The sequence below is a fragment of the Scyliorhinus torazame genome, chromosome 22 (assembly GCF_047496885.1).
Source record: "Scyliorhinus torazame isolate Kashiwa2021f chromosome 22, sScyTor2.1, whole genome shotgun sequence".
In the NCBI taxonomy this organism is placed as follows: domain Eukaryota; kingdom Metazoa; phylum Chordata; class Chondrichthyes; order Carcharhiniformes; family Scyliorhinidae; genus Scyliorhinus; species Scyliorhinus torazame.
In genome coordinates this window covers 36,093,204-36,105,151 of record NC_092728.1, presented here as the reverse complement: position 1 = coordinate 36,105,151, position 11,948 = coordinate 36,093,204, and the positions used below count along the sequence as shown (strand labels likewise).

At 49.1% G+C, this 11,948-nt stretch overlaps 1 protein-coding gene across 1 annotated transcript; it reads left to right on the top strand.

Annotated features, from left to right (window-relative positions):
• The first annotated feature begins 236 nt into the window (after positions 1 to 236).
• LOC140398798 (tubulin alpha chain-like) lies at positions 237 to 4,324 on the top strand. The gene is made up of 4 exons (XM_072487764.1): positions 237 to 465; positions 594 to 742; positions 1,176 to 1,856; positions 3,943 to 4,324. The coding sequence occupies exons 1-4, from the start codon at positions 345 to 347 to the stop codon at positions 4,237 to 4,239; spliced, it is 1,248 nt and encodes a 415-aa protein (XP_072343865.1). The 5' UTR covers positions 237 to 344; the 3' UTR covers positions 4,240 to 4,324.
• The last annotated feature ends 7,624 nt before the right edge of the window (positions 4,325 to 11,948 follow it).

The following is an 11,948-nucleotide window of genomic DNA, read 5'->3' as shown; positions in this document are numbered from 1 at the left end:
CTCTCTCTCTCAAGGGGAGAAATGCCTATTGGTCCTCAGGGACGATGGTGACTTTCACTTTCAATTAAGTTATGCAGAAAGCGCAGGGAACAATCAATTACTAGGCAGGATTCACACTGAATGCAGGAAATCCATTGTGTGTGAATTTGTTGCCTCGCGCACATCTCTCTCCTTCCAGCTATACTGACTGTATAAAACATTGTCCTCATAAAATAATTAGATCTTCTTTCTCCTCTCTTTAGCGTGAGTGTCTTTCAATCCACCTTGGCCAGGCGGGAGTGCAGCTCGGTAACGCTTGCTGGGAGTTATATTGCCTGGAGCATGGAATCCAGCCCGATGGGCAGATGCCCAGTGACAAGACCATCGGAGGTGGTGACGACTCCTTCAACACCTTCTTCAGTGAGACAGGGGCGGGGAAACACATCCCACGAGCTGTGTTTGTAGATCTGGAGCCCACCGTGATTGGTAAGGAATTTTTTGGTCCTTCAGTCAGCCAGCTTTCTTTCAAATCTCAGTGAAATACAGTCTGCAGGCATCAAATGTGCTGGAAAGGTCTGTGTCCCTGTTGCTTAATTTTTGCTCCCTGTCCACAGATGAGGTTCGCACCGGCACCTACCGCCAGCTCTTTCACCCGGAGCAGCTCATCACAGGCAAGGAGGATGCGGCGAATAACTATGCACGGGGCCACTGCTCCATCGGAAAGGAAATTGTGGATCTGGTCTTGGATCGCATACGGAAAGTGGTACGTTGTGTAACAGGGACATTGGCAACTCCCAGCTGCACAGAATACCCATATCATCATTTACCACTCTCACATTTCACCATCACATTTTCCCAATGCCTTGGTGGAAATGAAATATTATTCATGCCCATGTGTACAAATCCCACTCAGTCTCTCCTCTATCACAAAAATTGATTTCACTCCAATATTCCCCTGATCAACATGTACAAAAGGCAGCTGGGACATGGCACCCAAGGCTAAACCTTACTCTCAACAACACCACTGCTTTTCCACCCTGAGATCCACTCTCCCTCCCCCTAACTCTCTCCTGCCAGACACCAATCATCCATCTCGCCACCTCTTGCTGCTCTTTGCCAACGGTTGATGACTGTTCTTTGATACTGGTTGTAATTCCTTGCTCCATTTTAATCTTTTCTCCTTTGTTTACCCACAGGCTGATCAATGCACCGGACTCCAGGGTTTCCTCATCTTCCACAGTTTTGGGGGTGGCACGGGCTCGGGTTTTACTTCCCTCCTGATGGAGAGACTCTCCGTCGACTACGGGAAGAAATCCAAGATGGAGTTTGCCATTTACCCTGCTCCCCAGATTTCCACTGCGGTGGTCGAGCCATATAATGCTGTGCTCGTCACCCACTGCACCCTGGAGCACTCTGACTGTGCCTTCATGGTGGACAATGAGGCCATTTACGATGTCTGTCGGCGTAACCTTGACATCGAGAGACCGACTTACACCAACCTCAACCGTCTCATGGCACAGATAGTGTCATCCATCACGGCCTCACTCCGGTTCGATGGTGCCCTCAATGTGGACCTGACTGAGTTCCAAACCAACCTGGTCCCCTATCCCCGCATCCATTTTCCATTGTTAACCTACGCGCCCCTTATATCGGCTGAGAAAGCTTACCACGAGCAACTCTCGGTGTCGGAGATCACCAACTCCTGCTTTGAACCTGCTAACCAGATGGTGAAGTGTGACCCCCGCCAGGGCAAGTACATGGCGTGCTGCATGCTGTACCGAGGAGACGTGGTGCCAAAGGATGTCAACGCCGCCATCGCCACCATCAAGACCAAGCGCTCAATCACGTTTGTTGACTGGTGCCCGACTGGATTCAAGGTGAGTGTAGGTAGCTTTTGTTATTGATCCATGTAACTTTTGGGAAACATTTGATTGTACCAATCACACCTCACCTGGATCAAAATCTGAATCTCCGTTCAGGAACATAAAGAGCCCCGTTAATGGGTTAGCACAGGCGCCACATGTACTCATACGATTCCGATGCATGCCGATCCTCATCCCAAATGGCACTGGTTGCGCTGGAGCACACCAATCCCATTGATGGGTTGGTTGGGGCCAGAGGGTACCTCGGAGGGGGAGGGGGAGGGGGGTTGGGGATCGGGGGCATACATTACACCCGTGCGTTCACAGTGGACAGTTAGCAACATAAGTTAGCCAGTTAGATGCCTCACAGGCTATGGTAATGGTGGTCCACACCCGGCCACTCTGACCCCATGGCCGGCCTCCTGGCCACACCCCACAACTCCCCTCACCCTGGCAGACACTGCACAGCTCGCAGCACAAGTGGCAACATACCATAGCGATGTTGGGCTCTCCATAACCTTTGTCTCCCCCTCAGCAACCACGGTGCCTGTTTCATAGAATTTACAGGACAAATAGCGGCCATTCGGCCCATCGAGTCTGCACCGGCATTGAAAAGAGTACCCTACTTCAACCCATACCTCCACCCTATCCCGTAACCCAGTAACCCCACCTAACCTTTTTGAACACTAGGGCAATTTAGCTTGGCCAATCCACCTAACCTGTACATCTTTGGACTGTGGGAGGAAACCAGAGCACCCGAAGGAAACCCACGTAAACACGGGGATTACGTGCAGACTGCACACAGACAGTAACCCAAGCCGGGACTCGAACGTGGGACCCTGGAACTGTGAAACAACAGTGTTAACCACTGTGCTACCTTGCCTACCCCGATTGTGAATACCACAAGTGAACCTCTCTGTCAGTAGTTCATCCTGATGGAGGTGGAGCATCGTGTGAGGTGAGGAAAATGCTGGGTCAGGCCCATTAATGATATGCCAACAGCGTTTACTGTACAATTGGCATGCCCACTCAAGCATTCAGAATACATTCACGACGCTGTCAAGGGACCGAAGCGTGGCATTCTGTTCGGCGTCTGGCACCAACCTTGATTTTCAGCTGTTGCCAAAAATCTCCGTCTGATCGTATTTCACGATTCTGGCATCGCTGGACGGAGAATCCTTCCCGTGATAAATTGAATTAGCTCCTGAATGCAGCTTCACTATATCTTCCATCAGAAACTATAATAATAATCTTTATTAGTGTCACAAGTAGGTTTACATTAACACTGCAATGAAGTTACTGTGAAAATCCCCGAGCTAAGCTTGACACCGTGGATGAAAGCCCAATGGATAACCAAAGCTTGTACCTTGTACAGCTACAGGCGCAATATCTTTCCTAAATTTAATGTTTATGCCAATTTCATGGCAACCAACAGATCTGGGGCTGGATTCTCTGCAGCTCCACGTTTGGCGCTGGGGCAGAGAATCCAATGTCATGCCGAAATCGGGCCTGGCGCCGGTTCGGCGTTTCTCCGGGACCCGAGAATCGGCATGTTCGCGGAGTATTCCACGGGGCTGGGCGGCCATTGCCAGACGCCCGCCCAGCGATCCTCCGCTCCCAACCTGCCGAGTTCCCGAAGGGGTGTTCTAACCACCTATCGCTGTTCGTTAAGCTCGTGTGGCGGCTGCAGTCTCAGTTCCCGACTGCCCTGGTGGGGGGCGGGGCGATGGGGCACCGGGGGGGGGACCTTATGGGCGGCCAGGAGACAGATCGGGCCAGTCGGATCTTCGGGCATGCGGTCGATCAGGGGGTCCTAGATTTTGCAGCTGCCTCCGCAGTCCTAGTCCGCTGGAGGCCGCCGCCGTGATCATGCGCGGACTCAAAACTAGAAGTGCGGGGGCCCGTATCCGCAGCTAAAGCTGCGTAAATCACTCTGGGTCCCTGCTAGCCCCCTGCAGGTGAGTGAGTTAGCTGATCTTTTTATAAGAATCTCGGGAGTGAAACACCAGCGTCTTTAGGCCGGCGTGGGGGCATAGTCCCATTTTGGGAGAATTCAGCCCCTGATTTTGTATATCTAACATTTTTTCCTTTCCCTCTGCAGGTTGGCATCAACTACCAGCCCCCGACAGTGGTGCCAGGGGGTGATCTGGCAAAGGTACAACGGGCCCTCTGTATGCTGAGCAACACCACAGCCATTGCCTTGGCTTGGACCCGACTGAACCTCAAATTCGATAAGATGTACGCCAAGCGGGCCTTTGTCCATTGGTATGTGGGGGAGGGGCTGGAGGAAGGGGAGTTCCAGGATGCACGTGAGGACATGGCCTCACTCGAGAAGGATTATGAAGAAGTGGCCGTCGATTCTTCCTCACTGGACAGAAAGGCAGAGGAGGAAGAATAATATTTGTTATTGTAGATTGTTAAATAGATTATTTTACATTTATTTGAGAGTATTTATTTAAGTCAATAAATGTATTTTTAAATAATTTTGTGTGTGAGTGAATGTGTCAATTTAAAAGCCACAAAGAATTAAGACAGATGTAAAGGAAGATTGAAGAAGATCCATGCATCCTGAAAGGTTACTCAAACTTGACGGGATGACAGTCGAAATATCATAGAGCATTTAAATCCTTAAAGTCTACAACAATGATCATGGTCTCTCTGATGGATACTTGTTTAAGCGGGAGGTGACTGATGAATCTGGGTCTCACAGAAGGATCATATATCTGGGGCAGCTTGGTGGCAGCACTGTTGCCTCACACTGCCAGGACCCGGGTTTGATTCCAACCTCAGGTGAGTGTGTGGCAACATAGAAAATAGAAGCAAGAGGAGGCCGGTCATTATGATCATGGCTGATCATCAAGTTAAGACCCTGATCCCATCTTACCCCATATCCCTTTAGCCCGAAGAGCAATATCTAATTCCTTCTTGAAATTAATCACGTTTTGGCATCAACAACTTACTGTGGTAGTGAATTCCACAAATTCACCACTCTCTGGGTGAAGATATTTCTCCTCACCTCATTCCAAAAGATTGATCCATTATCCTCAAACTATGACCCCCTATTTCTGGCCAATCCCCAAAAATTGGGAACAGTCTTTCTCAGTCTCCCCTGTCTAATCCTGTGAGAATTTTCCTAAGTTTCTATGAGATCCCCTCTCACTCTTCTAAACTCCAATGAGTATAATCCTAATCAACTTAGTTTCTCCTCATGACAGTCCTACCATCCCCAGAATCAGCCTGGTAAACCTTCACTGTACTCTCTCCAAAGAAAAAACATCCTTCCTCAGATAAGGACACCAGAACTGCACACAATACTCCAGGTGTGGCCTCACCAATGCCCTATACAATTACAGTAAATTGAGTTTGCACGTTCTCCCTGTCTCTGCATGGGTTTCCATCAGGTTCTTCAGTTTCCTTCCACAGTCCAAAGATGTGCAGGTTAGGTGGATTGGCCATGCTAAATTGTCCCTTAGGGTAGGATTGCAGGAATAGAGTGGGTGATTGCGCCAAGGTAGGGTGGACCTTCAAAGAGTTGGTGCAGACTTGATGGGCCGAATGGCCTCCTTCTGCACTGTAGGGACTATATGAAATGAGGGTCTGATAAATTAGAGACCAGTGATAGAGGGAAACTAGAGAGTTGTCCACCAGATGGACAAAGTCCCTCACAATATACAGCAAGCTAAAATTTAGGTTGATGAAATTGGAGGACGTGGCACCTCAAAGCTATACTGCAGAATGTAAAACTATCTGGTTCTCTGAAAGCTGGACTGTACAGTTTGAATCTAGTCAGACTGATTTAAGTCTGGCCTGTACAGTCAAATCTGGTCTTTGCAGTTTAAATTTGGTCTTTACAGTTTAAATACAGTCACTAAAGTTTAAATCTGGTCTGTACTTTTTAAACCTGGTCTGTACAGTTTAAATCTGGTCTCTACGATTTAAATCTGGTCCGTACGATTTAAATCTGGACTATACGATTTAAATCTGGTCCGTAGTTTAAATCTGACCTGTACAGTTTAAATCTGGCCCGTACAGTTTGAATCTGGCCTGGACAGTTTGAATCTGGCCTTTACAGTTTAAATCCAGTCACAACAGTTTAAAGGCAGCATGCACCATTTTGAATTAGCCGACACAATTTAAATAACCCTGCACTATTTAACTGAGCAGGTGCTATTTAATGTTAATCTGCATTATAAACGTGAGTCTACAATACATAAAGAACCCTGAACTATCTAAAGTGCTATTTAACCCTAGCTTGCAGTATTCAAAACAGGACTGAACCACCTGAAAGCAGGACTGCACCATTGAAAAGCAGGACTGCATTATCTCAAGTGTGATTGCATACTTTAACTGTACTGGTTAAAACTACATGCAGGGAGATTGCAGAGCTCAGAGGGATCAGGCGGTCCAGTGCATGAATTAAAAAGGCAAAGTTTACAGGCACAGCCAGAAATTAGGAACACTAATCCTGAAGAAATGGCAGCAGAGATAGTAGACCCATGGGTTATAATATTTCAAAATTCCCTGCATGCTGTCAAGGTTCCAGTGGATTGGAAAATATGTCCCTTGTTCAAAAGGGGAGGGAGGCAGAAGTTAGGAAGCTATAAAGTAGTTAGTTTAACATGTCATTGGGAAATTGTTAGAATCCATTAATAAGGAAGTTACGGCAATAACCATGGGTAACCGGGCAGCATGGTAGTGCACTGGTTAGCACTGCTGCCTCACGGCGCCGAGGTCCCAGGTTCGATCCCAACCCTGGGTCACTGTCCTGTGGAGTTTTCACATTCTCCCCATGTTTGCGTGGGTTGCACCCCCACAATCCAAAAATGATGTGCAGTGTAGGTGGATTGGCCATGCTAAATTGGCCCTTAATTGGAAAAAATTAATTGGGTACTCAAAATTTATAAAAGGGAAAAAAATAATAAATATAATCGTGAGTAACTTTAATATGAGTATGGACTGAATTAATCAAATTGACAAACTTAGCCTCGAGGGAGAGTTCACTGAATGTATGAAAGATAATTTCTTGGAATAATATGCTGTGGACATTTGAAAAGTAAAAATGCAAGCTATCAGAGTCAGCATGGATTTTTGAATGGTAAATCGTGTTTGACTAATTTATTAAAGTTCTTCGAAGATGTAACAAGCCAAGTAGATAAAGGGGATCCTGTAGATGTAGTATATCTGAACTCCCAGAAGGCATTTGGCAAGGTGCCAAACGAAAGGTTAATAAACAAGGTAAGATTAGACCATAAGACTATAAGACATAGGAGCAGAATTAGGCCACTCGGCCCATCAAATCTGCTCCGCCTTTCTACCATGGTTGATATTTTTCTCATCCCCATTCTCCTGCCTTCTCCCCATAATCCCTGATCCCCTTATTGATCAAAAACCTATCTATCTCTGTTTTAAAGATACACAGTAATTTGGCCTCCACAGCCTTCTGTGGCAAAGAGTTCCACAGATTCACCACCCTCTGGCTGAAGAAATTCCTCCTCATCTGTTTTAAAGAATCGTCCCTTTAGCCTGGGATTGTGTCCTCTGCTTCTAGTTTTTCTTACAAGAGATTTTGGCCTTTATTGCCCTTTATTGCCGAAGGAAGAGAATATAAAATAGGAAAGAGTTGCTGCAATTGTCTAAAGGATTGGTGAGATCGCACCTGGAGTATTGTGCACAGTTTTGATCCCCTTACTTGAGGAGGGATGTAGTTACATTCGAGGCGGTTCAGAGGAAGCTCACCGGATTGATTCCAGAGATGAGGGGTTTATCTTATGAAGTTTAGGCCTATACTCTCCCTCGAGTTGAGAAGAATTAAAGGAGATGTAATTAATGTATACATGATAAAGAGATTGACAAAGTAGGTGTAGAGACGTTAGGCATGATTCAGTCCGCTGACGGGCACATTTAACGGGTTGTTTCTCAATGGCTGCAGCACCAAGAATCATCCCACAATCCAACAGCACTTTGCCATTTCTTTTGGCCTTGAGAAGTTTCTCTCTGCCGAGGCCACATTTAGAGTAATTTATACTCACCTAAACTGCCCGGGAGGTCGGCTCAGCAAGTACATGCCTTGGGAGACCAGTCGTGCTTCACGCTGTTTTGCCGACACACCAACATGGATGGATTTTCTGATGGGGTGGATGATTCGGCATACGGGATTAATAATCATATGTTAATATATTGTAAAGACCCTTCCTGTTGATTCCCTTAGTTCCTAGTTCTTTTATTTTGTCTTTGTCATTTTTGGTCCATGAATCGTTAATGGAGACACACCTTTAAGTCGAACAGAGGAAGTAAGGAAACCATAGTGTCAAAATAGTATATGGTGTTGGAAAGTTTTGTATTTTGGGCAGTATTCTGCCCAGCAATTAACAGTGATTGGTTCCTATCAGGTGGGGTTTTTCAGGGAGAACCCAGGAGAAGCTACTGGACCGTTAAGATGGAAGCAGCTCTCTTTCTCTGCTCAGCTCCTTACTCTCTGAAGGCGGAAGCTTCTGGACACTCTCATTCTTGAAGGCTGGCTGCCTGCTATTTTATCGAGTGTCTCAGACTGTGCATTCTCTGTAGACCACCCCCCCCCACTCCTCCCCCCCCCCCACCCTGCCCCCCCCCCCCCCCCCCCCCCCCCCACCCCCCTCCCCAGGAGGTGGCGGCCTACAATCACCGAAGCAAGAATAGACTGGAGGGGGCCCACCGGACTGGGATATCGGACCTTGTCAGTGGGGTGGCAGGAATGCCAGTCATAGAGGTGGAGGTTGGCACGGGACAACCGGTTGAGCCCCCAATGCATTACTATGTCCTGATGACACATGGGTTACCCCTCTCCCCACAGTTTGCCCAACCGCAGTCTAACCATGCACCTTATATTGTGTCTTGCAGGGTTATCACCAGTCGATGAGGAATCAGCCAGTTCCACCCTCCCCCAGCCGCAACCCTGTGACCAACTGGGCGACGGGGTTGGGCTATTTGGGGTCCCTCGCCCCCAGCCGCAGCCCCACAACACCCGCAGTTCACATCCGGGGACAACATCAATTTTGCGTTACTGCTGTCACCAACACCTTCCAGCATGCCAGAGACATTCACATTGGCTGGGCACTTTCGTGAAGAGGCTCCTGGGGCACTGCCTGGTGTGCACCAAACACATGCTGCGGAACATCTGCGGAGGTAGGAACCCCCGAATGGGGGACGGTCGGAAGGTGCCCTGACCCCAGGGACTAGCAGCCGTTCAGTTGGGTCGTGCGATCTGGAAAGGGCAGTACCATCTATTTTGGAGATGCAGGCACAGAGCTGGGGACTGTTGTGTTGGACGTTCTGGATCCATGGAACACATACAGGTCACCAACACTTGAAATAGTGCAACACTATTTTATTGAGTCATTAACTGTTTAACATACTCTCACTGTGGGTTAACACTACATTAGCTTTAACTAAAGACCTTTGCCTTGGCCTAACCAGTCGATACACTCAGCACATGGTGAATGTCTGTGCTGCAGGCTGTGAGCTCTGTCCTACTAGGAAGCTGCGGCTCTAATGAGCGGGAACTCTGATGCACCCTGTCTTTATAGTGCGTGTGCTCTAACTGGTGATTGGCTGTGGTGTTGTGTGTGTTGATTGGTCCCACTGCGTGTCCATCAGTGTGTGTGTCTGCACCATGATATACTGGTGTATATTATGACATCCCCCTTTTATAAAAGAATGTACATGTGTGGCAATAAATAGCGTATGGTGAGAATGTCCCTAACTACGTGTGCGAAAGACATATTAACAGGACTATGTACATGAGAACTAAGCTATTTACATGGGAAGGTGCCTGGTGCAGAAAAACAGTATGCAACAAGAATAACGAGATGAACACTATATACAAACCATGTAAATGATCAAACGGAAGAACAGAACAGTTCAGAAAGTCTGTAAGTCCTCAAAGTTCACAAATTGAGTTTCTGAGGTGGGCGATGAATTTTGGTTGACCGCCTCAAGGGTGGGTCGGGAGCCGCCGGCTGAGGAGCGGGCCGGACTGTGTCAGAGTGAGGAGGATGCAGAGTGACAGGGATCTATGCATAGTCCATGGCAGGGTCAGCAGGAGGGCGAGGCGACAGTGGAGGATCACGTAGTGAGCGTGGAACGAGAAGAAGGGCACGTCAATAGCGGCGCAGAATGGAGCCATCCGGTAGACGAACCAGGAACGAGCGGGGGGCCACCTGCCGAAGGACAACAGCGGTTGCAGGCCAGCCACCATCCGGAAGATGGATGCGGACGTTGTCATCTGGAGCCAGAGCAGGGAGATCAGCTGCACGGAGGTCATGAGCCGCCTTGTGCTGTGCACGAGACAGCTGCATCCGTCGAAGGACCGGAACGTGGTCGAGGTCTGGGACATGAATGGACGGCACCGTCGTCCTCAGGGTACGACCCATGAGCAATTGGGCTGGCGACAGGCCAGTGGACAGTGGGGCGGAGCGATAGGCCAGCAAGGGAGGTAGAAATCAGACCCAGCATCGGCAGCCTGGCAGAGGAGCCGTTTGACTATATGTACTCCCTTCTCCGCTTTGCCGTTGGATTAGTGTTACAGGGGACTGGATGTCACATGGGCAAAATTGTACCGCCTGGCAAAGTTGGACCATTCCTGGCTTGCGAAGCAGGGGCCATTGTCCGACATTACCGTGAGTGGGATGCCGTGTCGAGCAAAGGTGTCCTTACAGGCACGGATGACTGCAGACGATGTGATATCGTGCAACCGTATCACCTTTTGTATATATCGCTAGAAAAGTAGTCCACGATCAGGACATAGTCTCTACCCAGCGCGTGGAACAGGTCGATGCCCACCTTGGTCCAAGGTGACGTGACCAACTCATGGGGCTGCAGGGTTTCACGTGGTTGGGCCAGCTGGAAGCGCTGACAAGTGGGGCAGTTGAGAACTGTGTTGGCTATGTCTTCATTAATGCCGGGCCAGTACATTGCCTCTTGGATCCGTCGGCGGCACTTTTCCACGCCAAGGTGGCCCTCGTGTAGCTGTTCCAGGACGAGCTGGCGCATGCTATGTGGGATGACAATGCGGTCCAATTTCAGAAGAACCCCGTCTACTACCGCCAGATCATCTCTGACATTATAGAACTGAGGGCATTGGCCCTTGAGCCACCTGTCTGTTAAGTGGCGCATGACACACTGTAGCAAAGGGTCAGCCACCGTCTTGCGGCGAATTTGGACGAGGCGTTCATCCGTGGCAGGTAGATTGGAGGCCACGAAGGCCACATGGGCGTCAACCTGGCAGACGAATCCCGCTGGGTCACATGGAGTGTTGACTGCCCTGGAGAGAGCGTCAGCAATGATGAGGTCTTTGTCTGGGGTGTATACCAGCTGGGAGTCATATCGCCGGAGCTTGAGAAGAATATGCTGGAGGCGAGGCGCCATGTCGTTCTAGTCTTTCTGTATTATATTGACAGGCGGGCGATGGTCGGTCTCGATGGTGAATTGAGGAAGTCCGTACACATAATCGTGAAACTTAACCACACCGGTCAGAAGGTCCAGGCATTCCTTTTCTATCTGCGCGTAGCGCTGCTCCGTGGGGGTCATGGCGCATGACGCATAGGCAACAGGGGCCCATGATGTGGCCTCATCATGTTGCAGGAGCACTGCCCCAATACCGGCTTGGCTGGCATCGGTCGAAATTTTGGTCTCTTTTGCTGGATCAAAGAATGCTAAGACCGTGGTGAGTTTGGTTTTGAGTTCTCTCCATTCGCGCTCGTGGGCAGGGAGCCATTGGAAGTCTGTCGTCTTCCTGACCAGGTTCCTGAGAGCCGTGGTATGAGAGGTGAGGTTAGGGATGAACTTCCCTAAAAGGTTGACCATGCCCAGAAATCGGAGGACCGCCTTCTTGTCCTCTGGCATTTTCATGGCTGTGATAGCAGCCACCTTGTCCGCATCCGGCCGCACACCCAACTGGGAGATGTGGTCCCCGAGGAACTTGAGTTCCGTCTGACCAAAAGAGCATTTGGCCCTATTGAGGTGGAGGCCCTGCTCACGTATACATTTGAATATGCGCTGGAGGCGACTGACATGCTCCTGCGGGGTGGTGGACCAAATGATTATGTCGTCGACATAGACACGAACACCTTC